The sequence below is a fragment of the Botrytis cinerea genome, chromosome 9, assembly GCF_000143535.2.
Source record: "Botrytis cinerea B05.10 chromosome 9, complete sequence".
NCBI classification, from domain to species: Eukaryota; Fungi; Ascomycota; class Leotiomycetes; order Helotiales; family Sclerotiniaceae; genus Botrytis; species Botrytis cinerea.
In genome coordinates, this window is record NC_037318.1 from 2009069 (window position 1) to 2029215 (window position 20147).

Genomic DNA, 20147 nt, shown 5'->3' on the forward strand with positions numbered 1-20147 from the left:
CTTTATTTCTATTAAAGTCGATTTGTAATTGATTTCAATACTAGCCGTCGGGGAAAAAGAGTTTTTCAGACTATGAATTCATAGTAGCTTTTTTTCTTTTTTTCTTTTTTTCTTATTTTTGAGATATATAAAATTTTATTCTTATTTATTTAATCTTTATAAAAGCCAGCCCTCAAATCTCCGATCCTCTCTATACTCGAGATTTAATTACAAATAATAATAGTGATAATAATATTAATAATATCAAAGATATAATTAAATTTTAAATCTTTTAAATCTTTTAAATCTTTTAATTCTTTTAATTCTCTTTTCTAATTCTTGTTTACATAACCTATCGGCTTACTAATCAAGGATATTGAGATTTTTATTTAATAGCTTACTAATTAGATTTATAATAAGATATTTATATTGATATATAACTTTATAATTAGAATTTAGAAAGTATCAAAAATAGTATATTTGAAAAGCTTATAATAAACTTTAATAGAATATATCTTTAGCAATTAGTTTATATATTTGATTGAAATTGTTTTATAATAATTTAATCTTCTTATCGATTAGAATAACTCTATTCTAATATTAGTACATTATTTATAATCAACCAGAAGAGATTTTATAACTCTGCAAATACGAAAATGACCTTTATATAGATATATGATTATATAATACATATAGAAGTACATTTTCACTTGGTTTGCTTCTACGAATCCATTATAATAAAATAAAATCTTAGGTGAATAGAATTTATTAAACAGTACCTATACTATATACACTTTATTCAATCAATCTATAAAAATAAAATGTTAATACCTATAGCTATTCATTGATTAATAAATATAGCTTTTTTAATCCCTTAAGCTATTTATATCCGCAGGTATTCATAACCAGCCGTACTATTCAAGCCACCCATTGCGACCACTGTCTAACTTGGAAACTAAAATGAATGGTCAATATAATGAAATCGAGTGGAGCGATGCGGTGTGGAGCGAAGTAAGAATAATTTGTTACTTGGCTGAGGCAGTCTTTGCCGGGTTTCTGGGATCTTATATAAATCCTGGAATTGAAGAGACACTTCTAGATGTTTGCTCATATGGATTGTCGTTACCATGATTCGGTGTATGCAGTCACTCTATAAGCATTTAAAAGTCTTAGCTATATGCTTTCTAGGCTAAGGGTGCGTTCGGTTCGTTTTTCTATTTATTTGAAGAAATTTGTAATATTATTAAAATGGCAAGGGTATTCAGGCTAATATATTTGAATAATGTTTTAATGATTGAAATATATTGAAATATAACAGGGATAAATAACAATAAAGATTTATTAAAAATATTACTTATAAAACTCCAAAAAGCTATTTTACAATTAATATATAAAGATCTTGAAAGCATTTGTTATTTTAAAAATATTTATTAAATAAATTATTAAGAATTTTTTAATACCTTTAAGCATTCGATAAATACATTTATTTGAACTTTATTTATCAAGTGATTTATTCCACAACCTCAAATATTCAATAAATTGATTATTTGAATTTAGTAAGTAATATTTATTAAATAAATGAGGTTTAATAATTGAAATAAATCAAAATAAGTCGATCCAAACGCACCCTAATATATGATAGCCGTTTACAGACCCGGTAAGAACCGCAACCTCAAAGCACGAAACAAAAGCAAAGCAAAAGGAGTACTTCAAGGTATATTGTTCGGCTTATAAACAGATTATGACGAGAAAAGACCAGGACCGACTCAAAGAAAACACCAGGGTTTATCGCGCGGCATTAAGTGCAGATGGAGAGAGAAAAAAAGAAGCATTTGACAAAACACAAGCAGCTGAGGTCTTATTGGTCTGAGGAAAAGAAGAAGGAGGAAAAGAAAAAAAGAGAATTACGTGATCAGCAACCAGGTATAAAGGAGGCCCAAAACAAAAGAATTAGAGAAAGACGGGCAAACGATCCTGAATATAGAGAAAAAGATAACAGAAGGAGAAGAATTTAAAGTACAAAGTGAATGAGAACAAAGATTGCTGAAAGAAAAAGGAACACATGTTCGAAGTTTCGCGGCCTCCTATTTTGCAACTAACCCTGTGATGGCAAAGTCAATATTACTAACTAAAAGAAATTCAATATAAATCCCTATACAATTTTAATATGTCCTCTTTATTATTAATAAATATTCGTTATTTTAAATAAGATCTGTTTAATATTAACTTTGAATAGAAAAAAAGAAAATGAAGATTCTAAAAGGTCTTAGAGATTTCAGAATTCAATGAATATTAGAATTGTAGGAAAGATACATGAAATAGGAACATATAAGAATTAAAAGAAAAAGAGGAGTGAGTATAAGAGCTAGAAAGAGAATGAAAGGTATTAGTTGAAAGCTGAAAGCTTAAAGAGAAAGGAGAGTAAGGAGTAAATTATTTACTTATCTTACTTTCAATTTCTTTTTTAATTAAAAGCTTTATTACTATATTATACTATATAGAATATATTATATATATACATTTTCTATCTAGCTCTAATCTATATATTCATATTCAATTAAATTACTAATCGAATTCAATATTATTATAGGTCAAGAGCATATGAGGAGTGAATAATATATATATATATATATATAAAATAATTAGACTAATAATGAATTCGTAGAAGCAAACGAAGTGGAAATGTACTTTATATATTATATCTCTATAGCAAGTCATTTTCATATTTACAGATTTATAAAACCCTTTCTGATTGATTATAAGTAATATACTAATACTAGAACAGGATTGTTCTAATTGATAAAAAGACTAAACCATTATAGAATAATTATTACGAAACATCGATGTAGGACCGACATCGGGCTGATCATTTATCCGATGCAGAGTTTTCATATCATATATAGTTTTACTTTCGAAAGGATATTAGGGAATTCATAAAAAGTCTTATATTCTTTTAAACCCTATTATATACTGGTTGTCATTTTATATTAATTCTAATAATTCTTTTTATACAATCTTTTTAGAATAACTCATTAATTAGTTTTCGGGAATAGCTTCAAAAGGTTTTGGAAGTTTTAAAACTCATTTAGGCTATAATAATAATATTCAGATTATTAAAATACTTTTTATTTTTATAAGATTGAATTGAAAGAATATTAAAAAAGAAAGCTTTTATAAATCGAATTCTTTAAAAATGTTTATAAAGCATTCTTACAATATACTTTTGATATTCTTTTGAAATGAAATAGAATAATTAAATAAAAATTAGAAAAGGATTGAAAAGAATATCAAAGAAAAGAATATTTCTTTTGAAAAGCAAACTCTATTTTAATCAATACCTATAAAACGCTAAGCAATATATTTGAATTCTATTATTAAAACAATAATGCATTTATACTAGCCATCGGGGAAAAAGAATTTTTCAGACTGTGGATTCATAGAAGTTTTTTTTTCTTTCTTATTTTTAAGATATATAAAATTTTAATTTTAATTCTTTAATCTTTATGGGGGCTAGCCCTCAAACCCCCGATCCTCGCTACGCTCGAGATTTAATTATAAATAATAATAATAATAATAATAATAATAATAATAATAATAATAATAATAATAATAATAATAATAATAATAATAATAATAATAATAATAATAATAATAATAATAATAATAATAATAATAATAATAATAATAATAATAATAATAATAATAATAATAATAATAATAATAATAATAATAATAATAATAATAATAATAATAATAATAATAATAATAATAATAATAATAATAATAATAATAATAATAATAATAATAATAATAATAATAATAATAATAATAATAATAATAATAATAATAATAATAATAATAATAATAATAATAATAATAATAATAATAATAATAGACTTCGCTAACCTTTAGCTTCTAGTTCGTATAAAAGCATCAGAAATACAATTAAGCTTTAGAACCTCAAAATCTTATAATTCTCTTTCTAATTCTCTTTTCTAATTCTCTTCCTAATTCTCTTTCTTATTTTCAGATTCTAATTCAGATTCTAATATTGAAAAACATTTCAGACAACTATACTTCAGGTATTATATATTTGCTTATAAATACACCTTCAAATTCATTTTTATCAATCCTTTTAATTTAATCAATTGATTCTATTATTATTATAAAACTTACCCTAAAACTAATTAAATCATTAGAAAGCTCTCAATTACTTTAATTTAATTATTTCTTTTCCAATTGAATTTTCTTTTCTTTTAAGATTATATATTAAATTGAAGGAATTTTGTAAAACCTATTATTCTACCCAATTAAAACAACCTTATTCTAATATTGGCATATTACTTATAATTAATCAAAAAGGGTTTTATAAATCTATAAATATAAAAATGATCTGTTATATAGATAAATAATTATATAATATATATATAAAGTACTTTTCCACTTCGTTTGCTTTTACGAATTCATAAGAAAAAAGACTTCTATGAATCTACGATCTGAAAAATTATTTTTCCTCGATGTCTAGTAATATATAGAATAGAAATCGATATAGAGATTTATACTGAATTTGTTTTCGTTTTAAATTAACTTTACTACTATAGGGAATTAACATTTGTCTTCCCAAGAATCGCCGTTTGGAAAGAACTCAATTCAATAATTAGGCTATTAATATAGAATTTGTAAGCTCATGTGAGACGGGATCGCTCATAGCATCAAGCTCGGTTTTAATATTGCATACATACTGACTGTTGCTGGGGTTTATGTTTCGTAGGCGTAGGTCATGAAGTATAAAAAGGTGCCTACACGAGAGTCTTCGTCCCTAGAACTGATTCAAGGGGTATATGCAGCTAATCAATCAAAAAGTGTTGTATTTTTAAAATCTAATTATCTAAGAGAGCCAAGAGAGAAAAGAAGTTATATATATGTAGGGAGCTTGGACCAATGGCATAGTGTCGGACGGGCATCCGGAGACGTGACCTTCGGTATACCAATAGAAGCAATATGTGCCAGATACAAATGAGGAACCTAAAAACTACTCGCAAACCCATGCATCCGCGGAGTTCATGATATCGCTATTCTTCAAACTCGCACGTGCGGGATATGGGCAGAGTGGACGCTGGCGTAGTACATCCGACGTCGAATCGGTAGCATTGATCCATGTGGTGGCCACAATAGTCTCAACAGTTCTGCCATTCTCTACCCATTCCATGAGAGCCATCAAAGCATCATGTTTCGAATCTTCAAACCCTGGCACCGAGAGGATAGAGGTTCCAAGAATACCAGCTTGATTAGCGCCCGCGAAATACCAAGGTGCGTCAACTGAAGTACCAACACAATGATGGAGGCCCGGTACTAGGAATAATCGGAACGAATCAGAGATGTTGCTGTGACCTGCAATTTCACGAGCGACTGATTCGTAAAAGTATGTCGAGCTACCAGTTGGAATCAACCCGTCGGCCATTCCGTGGTACATGAGCACTTTACCCCCGTTTGACAAATACTGCGACATGGCGGCGAAGTCGTCGGCAGTGACATCTCCAGGGTTTTCATCATCGGCCAAGGCAACAAGGGAGTCTGTGTAATCCTGCCACGGCCACTGAGGATCATCAAGCAACATGTTCTGGATGTACTGGACACCCAGTGGTGCGGGCTCCGGACCAGATAACAGAACATTCCATTCGCCTTCAGATCCAATTTCCAAGCCTGGGAACGTAAATTGACCGTTTATGGTGTAGTTCGAATGTATGTTCTGTACAGTCTGCGCCTGTTCTGGGCTGATACAAGTGTTGGTAGTGTTGCAAAGCAAACGATCTACATCGAGCCTACACTCGTGGGGAGCGCTAATGATACCATCAGTGACACCGTCTGATGCATCGCACTGAGCAACAATATCAGCAGCGATGGAGGAATATAGGGAGGCATCGATGTGATTGGAAGCCTCTTGAGGCAAATTGTACAATCCCACTTTGGCGGTCCACGTCTGAAGGTGTGTCGTCCACCATGCCGGAGCTCCGATGAGCAGGCCGTCAAAATCATCTGGGAAGAGCTGCGCATCTTTGAGGCCCTGACGTCCTCCTGTCGAACAACCGGAGTAGTAAGAATAATTGATCTTAGATGCATAAAAAGTCTCAGTAAGTCGCTTGGCGATGACAGTGGTGCCGTGGGTTGCACGGAAGCCAAAGTCGAGCTGTTTCTCAGGCTGTCCCAGCGCCCAGGTAATATCAGTCATGGTTGAGTTATGTCCCATGTCAGTGGATGCGACTGCAAAGCCGTAGCGTACACCAGCACCCATGTCAAGCCAGTTGATGCCGCCCGAAAATCCGCCGTTGCCGACTGTCAGATAGCGTTCGTTCCAAGTGGTAATGGGTAAGAACAGTCCGAATCGATAGGAGGACGTCTCTGAGGTGGTCACATTTACCAGTACAGCACAGGTGGCTGGCAGATCAGTAGGGTTGGTTGGAAATGCAGGATTAGCCGCGCCCTCGCCGTGTGATTGACCGGGTAAGATGAAGTCGGTGGACAAAATAGTTGCGTTCTCAGGAAGCGCTTTAGAGAGCACGGCAATCGAGCATAACTTGGAATTTGATGCCGCTGCAGGAGATCCAGAGAAGGCGATGAGGGCTAACATAAAGAAAAGATATAGATTCGGCGCCATAGTGTTGATTGTTTGCCCTCAGTAACTACGATGATTGATCGCTTGACACTTTTTGCGTAATGCTTTTATATGAGTAGATCTTGGTCTGCCTCATTCTGTGGCTACCCAATTGCCGATATCTTGTTGGATAATATCACACCGCCCGCGCATTCCCAAACCCAAAATAAGATTACCGTGGATTTACCGTGAAATTTTTGGAAATTTATCAACGTTGCTTTCAGGGTTATAACAAATTGAATTGATTTTTAAAAATTATAAGAAAACAAAGGCCTGACTATAGCCAATGCGATCACTTAACCAAGGATTTTGGCCAGGCAGAGTGGTAGACGGCAAAGTTTGGCCCACAGCCGCATTTATTTATGGACGTAGAGGGCTTGGGAAATGCGTCCGCATTAATTTCGCGATCAAACCCAGCCCCCACAAAGACGTCAATCTAGAAAATTAGTGATATTCACTAGTCGCGGCAGTTGTATGTGTCACTTGAAGCTTGGCAACTAAGACTCGAGGATTTACATGTGTGCAATAAGCGACACAAGCTATACCAAACCAGGATCAGGTAAGTAAAGAGCGTAAGCAGACTGCATATTACATGATTGCAATAAGCGACACAAGCTATGCCAGGAGCTTGATAGCGATCCAGATCTTATCTTCGACAACATAGTTAATTCATGTCCATATTCTATTCTTAACTCATGTCCTACAAACAGAGTCTTGTTGACGTTCTCGCACTTTTAAATCAGGGAGTTCTATTCAGATTTCTGGGTGGGACTGATGACATTGAGCAAATGGTACAATCTTAGAATCACAACTTATTGATCATAACACTGATTTATTTCAGCTATATTGGAAAAGAGCATAAGAAGTTCTAAACCCTCGAATCTGATAGGGGTACCTATATTGAGACTAGCCTGATTGAGTAAGCGCCTTGGATTTCTACGATCGTTTCAGACGCTCCCCTTATTTATTGATTCCTGGTTGTATTCTTAAATCATATTCTTATCTTTCAGGTTCATATTTGAGACTACAGATGTTTATAAGGTTTAGCTTTAGCCTTTTGAACTCAACGAACCTGTAAGTAAAAGCTGGAACGGACGCCTAATCACGTTAAGCTCAAGTCACTGTAATTACATGGGGCAAGTGGTTAGTATGTTTCCAGGGTTTGCATTCAACGTTATGCGATCGCAAAAACGTTGTTCGGGAATCGAGGAAAATTCGCTAGGCTAATAAGTGCGTAAGGAACATAAACTTTAATAATCAGCTAACTTGCTCTTGGCCTCTAAGGGCAGCTTAGCCAAGCCGGCATTACCAACTTTACTACTGACATCAGATTTCAATATTTAACCTTTATCAATTCAGCAATTAAAAATGTCATGTGTACCCCGTCCCGAATGACGATGCCATTAGCCAAAAATGATGGTTGACATACCTGACACCTCTTCAAGACTTTTCGAGAAGGACGGCTTTCAACAGATGGAAAACCCCCCTACGCAGCTTTATACCATATTAGATCCGAGCAGACATCTCCACACTTGCCGGTTTGAAGTCCGTGGCTGGAGCTTGCAGAATTGTCCCCATTTCGGCTCTATTATAAGGTTCAATAATGACGTGTATCTTATCAGAAATATATACTCAAAGATCAGACAAACCAGGCTATACAAGCAATTTCGGGACTTGATAACGGCAGATATATTCAAGGAGACTTCTAACATGACGTTGTGAGGTATAAAGAGGATGAAAAGTCTTCTGACTTTCTTTTTGCACATCACAATCAACAGTATTTGCTTATCAAAATGGCCCTCAACGCGACAATGCGTGCTATTCTCTGGGCGGGCATTCCCTTTCAGATGAACGTCACGAGTATTCCTATGCCAACCATTCAAAGCCCTACCGACACAATCGTCAAAATCACCACGGCAGGCATTTGTGGCACCGATCTTCATGTGTATCATGGAGTATATGGTAGCGCCGACGTACCATATACCATTGGCCATGAAGGTGTTGGGGTAGTTGTTGAAGTTGGCAGTGCTGTCTCCAATTTCCAAGTGGGTGACAGAGTGATCATTCCAGACAGTGTGGATGATAAGGGCCTTTTGGAAGTAAACCGAGTATCATATGGCCTGGGTAGTGAGTACGGCGATGCGGGCGGTCTTCAAGGTAATATTTCCTGGTCCCAATTGCCGATGTTGTCACGTTTTCTGATATAGACCTGCAGCGGAGTATGCCCGCGTTCCATATTCGGACGCCAACCTCATGGCTATTCCATCAACAAATGGTACTAACACCGCTGAATATGATAATGATTATCTCCTTGTGGGAGATATCTGGGGCACCGCTTGGGGTGCAATTGACTATTCTGGTTTCCAGCCAGGTGACTCTGTAGCAGTGTTTGGCGCTGGGCCTGTGGGGCTTCTCGCTGCATACTCTGCCATACTCCGCGGTGCATCCCGAGTTTACTCTGTAGATCACGTTCCAGAGCGACTTGCTATTGCAGAATCCATTGGAGCAGTTCCGATCAACTTCAACAATTCGGACCCCGTTCAGCAGATCATAGCGCAAGAGCCAGGTGGTGTGATGCGCAGTCTCGACTGCGTTGGTTACGAGGCAGTCGATATTCAAGGACAGCCGCGTGAGAACGAAGTTATTCGAAACATGATCGCTGTCACAGCTGCGGGCGGTGGCTTGGGACAAATTGGAATATTCGGATCGGCGACCAACTCAACTGGAACACCTCTCGCAGACACTTTGTCACACAGTATCAATTTCCCTATGGCAGACTTCTTCGGCAAGTCTCTCACTATGAGAAGTGGGCCGGTTGCACTTGAGTCACTTGCCCCTGGTCTTATTCAGCTGATATCGAGTGGTCGTGCACGCCCAAGCTTCATCGTCAGCTCTACGATCGGTATCGAAGAGGCGCCCGAATACTTCGCTCGGTTTAACGATCATCTGGAGACTAAGGTAGTGATTAGATTTCCAGATCCTTGAGTAAACAACCTAGGCTGTTCCTATGGCGGCAGAATCCGTGGTAAACGAAGTGATTGCTTTGTCAATTATAATATAATCTAAGGGCATTAATTCTGTACTGAAGAAAAAAACGTTTTTAATAAATTAATATAATTAAACTTGTTTTCATATTCAATGAAGTTTATTCTAATCAATAAAATCTCAATGAATTTTTTGAATTTGAAAAGTTATTAAGTTTCAGTTTTAGGCATTTAATTTCAAATAAAAAAGTTTACTTATATTAGAATCAAATGATTTTTATATTTATTTGATACATTCTGTATTATATAATATAATGATAAAATTTTTAATTAAAGAGTAAATCGAAAGCGAGATAAACAAATCCCTCTTTAAACTTTTAATTAAAACTTTTTATTCACTCTTTAATTCTATATTTGTTTTTATTTCTTTTCTCTTTAACTTCTATCTATCTCTTTAATCTTCTCCTATTTCCTATATACATACTCTTCCATTCACATTTCCTATTACTTTAATATTCAAAGATCTTAAAATCTTTAAGATCCTTTAAAACCCTTATTTTCTTATTTTCTATTAAAATTCAATAATAAACTAGCCATTGGGGAAAAAGGATTTTCAGACTACGAATTTGATACGCGAACACTAGCGCACCAGAGTACCCCAGGTACCTATAAATAGCTTCTACATAGTACAATGAGAACTTCGTCCTTCTTTCACACTTTCATCGTCACAGAATTCGTAGAAGTTTCTTTTTTCTTTTTAATTATCATAATAATTCTGACAGTTGTTATAACGAATTAGTAATAGGCTATAAAATCACTAAATATAGGCTATAATAGATTTATATCGGAGAGCGGTAAACGTCGAATTGGGGATTATCTCTTGTAGGTCTGTAGAGAATGATTACAAGTGTGAAGATACTGGGCATGTGTAAATCAAAGATGAAGTAGGCTTGTGATACTGCAATAAACTTCCTCACTCATAGCCAAAGATACATAAAACAGTCACAGGAAGTCAAGGCACAATAGATGATTTTTTTACTTTGAAATTGATTCATTAATGTGCGTGAAAATCTATGAAGCTACCTAACATTTATGATATCCTCATGTCCATGTTCCACACCCGAAAAGCAAATGTCATCGCATCATGAATGAATTTATTTCTTGGCACCAGCCTTGACGGCAGCCTTGGTAACCTTACCGGCCTTGTCTTGCTTCTCAACAGATTTAATTACGCCAACAGCGACAGTTTGTCTCATGTCACGGACAGCGAAACGTCCAAGAGGTGGGTACTCAGTGAAGGCCTCAACACACATAGGCTTGGATGGAACCATCTTGACGATGGCAGCATCACCAGACTTGATGAATTTTGGAGAGTCTTCCATGGATTTACCGGTACGACGATCAATCTTTTGGAGGAGCTCAGAGAACTTGCAAGCAATGTGGGCAGTGTGGCAATCCAAAACTGGAGCGTAACCAGCACCGACTTGACCAGGGTGGTTAAGAACAATGACTTGAGCGTTGAAGGACTCGGCACCCTTGGGGGGGTCTTGCTTGGAGTCACCAGCAACGTTACCACGTCTAATTTCCTTAACGGAAACGTTCTTGACGTTGAAACCGACGTTGTCACCTGGAACACCCTCAACGAGTTGTTCGTGGTGCATCTCGACGGACTTGACTTCAGTGGTGACACCAGCTGGGGCGAAGGTAACGACCATACCGGCCTTGATGATACCGGTCTCAACACGACCGACTGGCACCGTTCCAATACCACCAATCTTGTAAACATCTTGGAGTGGGAGACGGAGGGGCTTGTCAGTTGGGCGGGAAGGAGGGTCGATAGCATCGATGGCCTCGAGGAGAGTCTTTCCGGTGGACTTGGCTCCTCCCTTGGCTTCCTTCTCCCAACCCTTGTACCATGGGCAGTTGGTGGAGTTGTCGATCATGTTATCACCGTTGAAACCGGAGATAGGAACGAAAGGAACGGTCTTTGGGTTGTATCCGACCTTCTTGATGAAGTTGGAGGTCTCCTTGATAATTTCTTGGTAACGATCCTCGGACCACTTGGTGGTGTCCATCTTGTTGATGGCAACAATGAGTTGCTTGACACCAAGGGTGTAGGCAAGAAGAGCGTGCTCACGAGTTTGGCCATCCTTGGAGATACCAGCCTCGAACTCACCAGTACCAGCGGCAATGATGAGAACGGCACAATCAGCTTGGGAAGTACCAGTAATCATGTTCTTGATGAAATCACGATGACCAGGGGCATCTGGTAGTGATGTTAGAAAATTGAAAGATGAGGGTGGCAGGGAACCAACTTACCAATGACGGTAACATAGTACTTAGGAGTCTCGAACTTCCAGAGAGCAATGTCGATGGTGATACCACGTTCACGCTCAGCCTTTAGCTTGTCCAAAACCCATGCGTACTTGAAGGAACCCTTTCCGAGTTCGGCAGCTTCCTATGATGGTTGTTAGCTAACGCTGCAGAAGCATGTTGAAGACACCGATGTGGTTCAACGATGACATAATTTGTTCGATGTACTGCAAAGTACATCCACTTGCACAGAATTCTATTGTGTCGAACAAAAAAGTCCGAGCGCACAAGTAAAATTCTGCAAGTGGTACAAGAAAATATCTTTACCCCACCGAGGGGCACAGTGCGATAAGGTTGGGCATTGAGCACCCAACCTGTACACGAACAAAGAATGTGTTGAAGAGAAAAAACTGCTCACCTTCTCGAACTTCTCGATGGTACGCTTGTCAATTCCTCCGCACTTGTAGATCAAGTGACCTGTATGTAATGTAAGTGGTTGTTCTTAGAGATGCAAATATCGAGGTTGCAGATATGCGGGTGGGATTGCTTACCGGTGGTGGTGGACTTTCCGGAGTCGACGTGTCCGATGACAACGACGTTGATATGTGTCTTTTCCTTTCTGCAAAGAAGAAACAAATCAGTAAGAAGTCCACGATGTAGATCGACGGGTGAGAGATAATGCTGATGGAAAACTCTGATGGACTTCGAGACTTACCCCATTTTGATGGTTGTGTTTGTTTATTTGTGGAAGTTTTGTCTTCGTAAATAGATCTATCGAAAGAAGATGATATTAGTTGATCGATCTTCAAGAAGGTTGATGAAGAAGAAAAAGAAGAAGAGGAAGAGACCGATGGATGGAAGAATGGATGGAATTTAAACTTACTGCACAGGTATGATTACTTGAATCCAGGTATGTGCGACGAAGAAGGAAGAAGAAGAGTTTCGAGAGGATGGCGGGGTTTATAAAAAAAAAAGTTGATGTGTGCGGTACGCTAAGCGATAGAATTTGAACGCTAGTTGGTGGGGTATATCATGTGACTCCAACCAAAACGCTTACTTTCCAGTCATTTACGACGGTCTGACTGGTCCGGTGAATATTGGAAGTGGATTCATTCTCATTTGCTACATTCACTCTTTTCTTTCACATCTAGCGTATGGCTAGCTGCTGTATGGTGGACTAGCTGAGACTAGCTATTTTGTGGTCATAACTCATGAAAATCCCCAAAACAAAATAAGACAACCTTGAACGTCTAAGGGAAAGGTTCCCAGCAGAGAAAAAGCGAAAAAAAAAAGTGAAAAATGGTTCAAAAATGGGCCACAAAATGAAGGTTTTGCCCGGGAAAAAGAAGACAATGAGATAAATGTGGCGATTGGGACCATTGGGCTCCCAGGATGGCTCAGGCTCACAAGTTACAAGACTATTTCGTTGCTCGAGGACATCGTACATTAGGTTTTATCTTGATTATACGAAAGCCAATCACTCCCATTCAATTTTGCTCCTTCATGCACCCAAGTGGAATCGATGAAATCAATGTGGATTCCCCAGCGGCAACCATCTGTACAAGCGGTTAGTGAATTCCTATCTTGATAGAATCCTTGACTCAAATTTTCATTCATTTTGGGATCTTTGGTGGAGGGGCAAGCAAATTTAGTGAGGGGCAATTCTGATATCATGCAACTGGATGCAAGAACGGCCTCCATGGCTTCAAGATTTGATCAATTTTGATGAAGTGTCACCGTGTTCTCACGACAAGTGGGTTCTCGTTGCATCACCTGCATCCATTCACTTGCAAATTTTCATGGTACGTGAGGAGAAGTAACGAATATCAGTGGATAAATGGGAATTGAAACCCAAGATTATGATGCGAGTTTCGAAAGAAAAGAAAAAAAAGTATTCATTCACCCCCCACTTATCGCCAATCAGTTTTATATCTCTTGACATTTCCTGCACAACGAGGCTGGCGTCAGATTATTGAATGGAAGTACATATTCCATACTTGATGCGGTTATGGATGTTTCATCTGGCTTGAGATGAACAGTCGGGATCGTTTTTGGAATTCGAGTGTCATCCAAACGCAGTCAAGTCGACGGTAAGCTTATTCACTCTTCAGTGGTGTGTGTGCAATCTGCATTATCTCACAGCAAGCTCGAGACAAGATGAAACAACAATAAATGCTGGTTGGTGGTGGGGCAGGAGACAAACTCCCTACCCCTCAACCTCCTCAATTGTTATCACGATACATTTACGAAAAGAACGGGGGAAGAAAACGTGAGGCTGGAAGAATACCCAGTTTTAGGATGAGCAGAACGACGACAATTCGACGTTTTATTAATGGACGAAAACGAACCGAACCCATCCACTCAACTCTTTTGCTTAGGTGAGCGGGGTATTCCTTTTTGACAGATGGGATCAAAGGTGGGAAAGCCAAAGCTCTGGAAGGTACTCGGCAGATATAGTGTGGTGATGTTTTCCTCGCGATTTAAATCTCACGACGCAATGACTCTGGAGTAAGTCGATGGGTGAGAGAGTTCAAGGCTAAAGAAATGCTCAATATTGGAATGAGCCGGCAGACAGCAATTTGACGGATTTACATATGACTGAGACGAAAATGAAGCTACAACCTTGACATCCGTCAGAAAGTTTCGGAATACAACACCTTGATAGGTTCGCCCGATGAAATTTTCATGATTTCAATACATCTGAACCGAGCTAGAAATTGTTTGTACTCATCACGAGTCTGCAAACTCGACATCGTGGCTTTGGGTTGGATTGGGCAAATGTAAGTAAATTTGGGACTGCAGATGTACAAATTTCCACAGCACTCGACAAGTGATCTTTCAACAAATGGAATTTGGAACAATCAACATGTGGGAAGGCGCAAGGCTGGGGAGATGCCCAAGTTCGCAAATGACAGTCCAGTGATTTACTTCTTATGGGTTGAGCCTTCGATTTTAACCTCGACGGCCCGGACACAAAGAACCCGCAACGAGCCATGAGGTGAGCGAATTCGAGCTCATGGAAATGCCAAACCTTGGAAGTTTCGGTAGGTGAAATCCGGTTAATTCATTATCATGTCAAGCTTGGACTGGCAGTTCATGCAGTATCAGGAAGATCCGGCAGATGAGTCTTTGACAACTTGTCTCTTCCAAATCTTAATACCAGGGGTTTGGAGAAATTAACAAGTAGTTCATTCGATACACTCCTATTATTAAAACGAATACGAATTTACGATTCCGATGCGAAGCCCCGACAGCTGCGAACATGACGAGTTTCGAAACGAGTTGGCAGCTAAAAACGAGTCCATGCCGAAAGATTCTCGAGTCTCCGGATGTCAAGTCCTGCTGGCACAAAGCAGAGCTCACGATGCCATCCGCAACTCAAAAATACATTTTTAATGTCAAAAAAACAAAGAATATAAGAAACTGGACCAGGAAGCATATCTCGCAGTTGAGAGAGAAGTGGATTCAACAATGTAGGTGCAATATAGGTATCAATGGGGATAACGGAATTCCCATATGCTGGGCTAGTGCAATGAGCCCTGGGAATGCGAACTCCACATCCTTTATACGAGCATTGTCTCAAACGCAGCATTGATACATCAGGTTTCTACACTATGTACGCATTTTGGCCATCCCCCTTTCATCCTTACTTTTACCGAGTGCCAAGCAAAGATTTTGATCTTTCATACTAGTTTATCAACTGTTCAGTCTGAATGAGGAGGAAGAGAGGATTGCGGTTCCCATAGCTTGCATTCGGTGAAGAACGAGCAGCAACACCAGCAACAGTGGGTAGGATAAAACCCAACTACTCAAGGCAACAGTCAGTACCTTGAGATATCAAGTCAGCTGGCTGATATATGCAATACCGTTCAAGCACCTAAGCTAGGTGATTTCTTCACTTCTTCATACTAATCTCACTAGCCTCGGTTTCTCAACTCATCGATCCAAATTTGTCACCACTTTTCACTCATCACTCTACTCATCCTTGGACCTCTATTTCGTGCCATATTCGAACCGTTCCTTAAGCTCAAATATTTCCTTGTATATCCACTTCTGTGTTTCAAGCCTGAAGACCGCTGAAGGATAGACTTACGAATGGAAGGAGAAAGCGGCATTCGAGAGTTTCCGCTATAGTCTTTAAGGGTGTATGAGGAATCACAGTGTGGTGGGTCTGAGAATGAATTTTGGGTATATGATCTTGCCTACACAGTGTTATGCATTGATCTGATCCAAACCGCTTCTTTGCTAGGAGTTTTGGCTGCATGGGGAATGCCACCATGAAGTTCATATGTCTGGATGTGGATGTGGATTGAATTGTCACAAGTTTTGACTTCGTAAATGCCAGAATCATGTACACAGTCTTTCACGTATCAAACCAACAATTACATTCATGAGCATGGCTATACGGTTATCTCCAGCTCATAGCTGAGGGGGTTCAATCGTCGTAACACGAGATTTCCGAGACCCTAGAAAAATATACAGGGCAGTCTGAAGACAGGCATACTCCTCCACTAAGTTAATAATTTAATTGCGAACCCATTGGAACAAGTGCAACTATTTTTTGGTTGTATTGTATTTAGTTGTAGATCCTGTCCTGCGCCTTTTAATACTGGTATGGTATAGGTATAGATATAGATACCTAAAAAGTTCATCTGAGAGTACCTAGTCATCTCTTGACAGAACCAGCGCGGAGTACGGAATAAGTACGTCTCCGATCAAATCTGCTTTTCCAATTCATTGTCAGTCGGTTTTGTCATACGTAGAGTATGAAACATGTGGAAGCAAAGCCGATCTGATACTCTTTAGCTAGGTATTCTTACTGGTTTTTTCTTCTTCTATCTCTTCGACTTTTATTTCCGGTTTCCGGTTTGCAGATTTGAATTATTGGTTTTTGTGGACTTCTTCAAGTGGTCACTGTTCATTTTGACTTATACATGAACATCCCTCCAAGTACAATATCACCGGGTAGCTTCACTGTTCAATTCCCCATTACTTTGAGTCTTAAACCTAGCGAGAAAAATGCAGAGTTATTTCTAGTTCGATTTCGCTATGGCTTTGTGGGGAATCTCTCTGCTATCAGCATACCGCTAGTTATGATATCTCGCCGTCTTCGTCAAAAATGATCTTTTCTCTGGGTAGCTTTTATGATGGTAGCTTCCAACGATTTTATACAATAGAAATTCCTAATCAAGGAGGCAGGAAGTAGCTTTGGCGAGGAAGTTTTTGTTGAAGGGATTAGGAATGGAGATTTTTTTTTTGTGGTAGTCCTGGTGTATAATATTTGGTATGTCAAAACTGCCAATATCACTTACTATGTATTCATGTAAAAATCAACTCTAAGATATTCGACTTCCAGTGACCAATTTATCGATTCCGAAAGTTCGATTCTAATTTACCTCATAGTTATCTATCGCAATGTACTTATCTCAACTTCAACAAGCTACCGTCGCAAGATGCAGCTGACATGCTAGCATATAATCTAAAAGGAGCCAGAAACCCAGCATAACTTTCACAAGTCCCTACAAACAAAGAACGTAAAACTCTTCTCAATTGCTTCCTATTAGGTTCAGTGTGTGCATCCACCTGCTAACTGACACTCGCCAATTCTCGTAGGGTCATACTGTACCTTACGCAAAAGTAACCCTTGCGCTGGACCGCTTATTCAGACGAATATCCTCGAATATTGGAATCTGAAAAGGAAATTTAACGCCACGCCCTTCTAATTCTGCCAGGCAGATTACGTTTGATCACTACGAGAATCAATAATTTACCTTGGTCGAGTGGTCTATGTGTGGACAATATTGTTACAGCACCTCATCCATCCTCCCCTATCTAAAATCACTTACAGCCCAGCTCCAAGATTCAAGAAACCCACCGGGACTTGGAATAACGGGAAGTTTTCTAGATATCACTCGACGCGTCAAAAACAAGTTGTATCCATCAAAATTCATCTTTCAACCACTAGAAAACATGCGCCTCAAACGAGCCCCACACATCAGAACGCATCTCTAATACCAACCTCGTACAAATCCCTAATATCTTCTACGGCCACGAAAGTTAACACATAGAATATGTATGATGCTATACCACAACCGCCACCGCCACCACCACCACGTTCGATTCCTTCATCAATATCTTCCTCGCCTTTCCCCGGTTGAATATATCGGGTTCTCTGTCCGACATTTTCAATATGACACATTGTTCTGAGCGTCTATCTATCATATATCATCTTATATGTTTTCAGAATGAAGAATAAAATTGAGTGTTATGTATATGTATGGTATTCTAGGATATGCGGAAATTTTTTGGAATGGACGGAGAAGAAGCTTGTGTGAGTGAGAGAGTGAGAGAGGGGTTGGTGGGGAAATGATATGATGATGGGGATTTTTGGGGGGCGGGGAGGATGGATTAGTTGGATTTTGGGGGTGGGGTGCTTGGGGTTGGAGGTTAGGGGCATGGAATTTGTAGAGGTTGCAATTTTTTTCGATGGGTTTGTTGGATGCAGATTGCTTGAGGATTTTGAGTACTTGATGTGTGTGTGGGATGAGTAGTTTTAGTTGGGTTCGAAACTGTAGAGATGCGATACGATGATTTTGTTTTCATCCTCAGGAATGCGCGTGGGAGAGTTGGAGATAGAGATCTAAATAGAGATAAAGGGGTTTGAAGTTGAGATTGACTAGACTGCTGTTTAAGCTCCAGTAACACTATTCATACATAGCACGAATAAATCATAACCCATCCTACCTCACTTGGTTATTCTACTTTTTTATGTTACGGATATTCTGGAATTTGAAGAATTGATAATATGTTCATGTATATTTACTCTTTGATTAATATTATACATTACCCGCGCTTGGTTGATATGACATCGAAATGCAAATTGATGTATATTTCTGATTGCGAATAACGAATTAAATGAGACTGAAATCATTTCATCACATCTAGAAATATCTACACAAGTTACTAGGAGTGTTTTATTTTACTTCCATACATTCTCAATGCATAACAGGATTCGGTGATCTGCTAATTCCTAAATGCGCGCGATTTATACTTCGTTTCCCCCTTTCTTATACCAACACACTCTCTTTCTCCTTTATTAAATACATCCGCACAGCTACCACACATTCTCTCCACCAATATTCTTCCCTCCCTCCCTGTTTGCAACCCTCACATTATTCTACTCCCGCATACATACATACATACATACATACATACATACATACATACATACATACATACATAATATATAATACAGTTTCTCATAACATAACAATCCAAAATCATCTCCATAGTATGGATAGCCCATAGAGTAGTGCCTAGCACAAGACATCTTACCAGAGAAGTGATTGATAGAGATCGGTGTTATTGATTTTGATGGGGAATCTGTTTCGCTAGTTCAGTTTTACTGATCAGGAAGTAAAGAAGACACTTCGTTGATGCACGGGGGTGATGTGTGGGAATCGCTCTGGCTGGTGATTGGGGGTCTTGGCTGGATGGTTGGATGAATGGGTTATTGTTGTTATATATGCTGGTGCATTGTGGCTTAATGAGATAATACGTGATAGGTCGCTTGAGGATCATTACTATTTCTCCATCTGCGGGAAAACTAAAATTTTGAATGCAATGTAGTGTTAAAGGGGAAGCAACGGAGGATTATTTAAGATGCATAATCATCAAGACATTTTGTCTTTTTTCTTAAGAAAAGATTAAGACTGGGCTTCAGAGAGTGGTTGAGTGAGAGTTGGCATTTTCGAGATGACTTTGTGTGCTTAGTTGTGGGTTTGGAGGTGCGGTTTTGGATGAGAGGCAATGTGGTAGATGTATCTGCTTCGAAAAGATGCGAGCCCGAGTGTTTCGGAAACTACAATGGTTCTCAAGCCTGGAATTAGCTTTTCAAATGTTAGCTAGATGATTTGGAGACTTGGATAGTATAGATGTAGATAGAACATACCTTAAAGAAGTCATCCAGAGTGACAGAATACGCCACCACGCCAAATTCTCTACCAACTTCCTGTTGGTCGTGATAATAACACCCTGAATGATGTTTATGAGCGTGTGAGATGTAGAAGCCTCCTATTCTTTCATCTTTTAACAAGCTCACTTATGGTGACCCTAGCAAGCCGGTGATTGGTTCGGTGGCGGAGTGATATAAAACTGATACTCTGTTAGTACCTGTCTATCGGTTTTGGATATTTTAAGCTTACAGTTGCTACCATTTA

General features: G+C 38.4%; 3 protein-coding genes across 5 annotated transcripts; 1 reads left to right on the plus strand and 2 right to left on the minus strand.

Annotated features, from left to right (window-relative positions):
- Window positions 1–4842: 4842 nt before the first annotated feature.
- On the minus strand, window positions 4843–7064 carry BCIN_09g05740 (hypothetical protein). The gene has a single exon (XM_024695248.1). The coding sequence runs from the start codon at window positions 6632–6634 to the stop codon at window positions 5012–5014; it is 1623 nt and encodes a 540-aa protein (XP_024551042.1). The 5' UTR covers window positions 6635–7064; the 3' UTR covers window positions 4843–5011.
- A 451-nt stretch (window positions 7065–7515) lies between these two features.
- Window positions 7516–9702, plus strand: BCIN_09g05750 (hypothetical protein). Of its 2 annotated transcripts, none has more exons than XM_024695249.1 (4): window positions 7516–7550; window positions 7662–7774; window positions 7871–8788; window positions 8847–9702. In XM_024695249.1, the coding sequence occupies exons 3-4, from the start codon at window positions 8425–8427 to the stop codon at window positions 9614–9616; spliced, it is 1134 nt and encodes a 377-aa protein (XP_024551043.1). In that variant the 5' UTR covers window positions 7516–7550; window positions 7662–7774; window positions 7871–8424; the 3' UTR covers window positions 9617–9702. The 2 variants fall into 2 exon arrangements, with proteins under 2 accessions (XP_024551043.1, XP_024551044.1); XM_024695250.1 differs by having other exon boundaries at window positions 7662–7705; window positions 7916–8788.
- Window positions 9703–10307: 605 nt separating this feature from the next.
- Bcef1a lies at window positions 10308–13007 on the minus strand. Of its 2 annotated transcripts, XM_024695251.1 has the most exons (6): window positions 12812–13007; window positions 12644–12699; window positions 12480–12547; window positions 12347–12405; window positions 11935–12073; window positions 10308–11881 (listed from the first exon to the last, which is right to left on the minus strand). In XM_024695251.1, the coding sequence occupies exons 2-6, from the start codon at window positions 12646–12648 to the stop codon at window positions 10770–10772; spliced, it is 1383 nt and encodes a 460-aa protein (XP_024551045.1). In that variant the 5' UTR covers window positions 12649–12699; window positions 12812–13007; the 3' UTR covers window positions 10308–10769. The 2 variants fall into 2 exon arrangements, with proteins under 2 accessions (XP_024551045.1, XP_001551786.1); XM_001551736.2 differs by having other exon boundaries at window positions 12644–13007.
- Between the last annotated feature and the right edge of the window lie 7140 nt (window positions 13008–20147).

What these genes read in the sequence shown, in the direction of transcription:
- BCIN_09g05740 (XM_024695248.1), bottom strand. Translation starts at nt 6,634, where the DNA reads ATGGCGCCGAATCTATATCTTTTCTTTATGTTAGCCCTCATCGCCTTC.
- BCIN_09g05750 (XM_024695249.1), top strand. Translation starts at nt 8,425, where the DNA reads ATGGCCCTCAACGCGACAATGCGTGCTATTCTCTGGGCGGGCATTCCC. An exon ending in CGATGCGGGCGGTCTTCAAG is followed by an intron (nt 8,789 to 8,846) that starts GTAATATTTCCT and finishes ATAGACCTGCAG; the next exon opens with CGGAGTATGCCCGCGTTCCA.
- Bcef1a (XM_024695251.1), bottom strand. An exon ending in CGGAAAGTCCACCACCACCG is followed by an intron (nt 12,406 to 12,479) that starts GTAAGCAATCCC and finishes CATTACATACAG; the next exon opens with GTCACTTGATCTACAAGTGC. An exon ending in GTACTATGTTACCGTCATTG is followed by an intron (nt 11,882 to 11,934) that starts GTAAGTTGGTTC and finishes CATCACTACCAG; the next exon opens with ATGCCCCTGGTCATCGTGAT.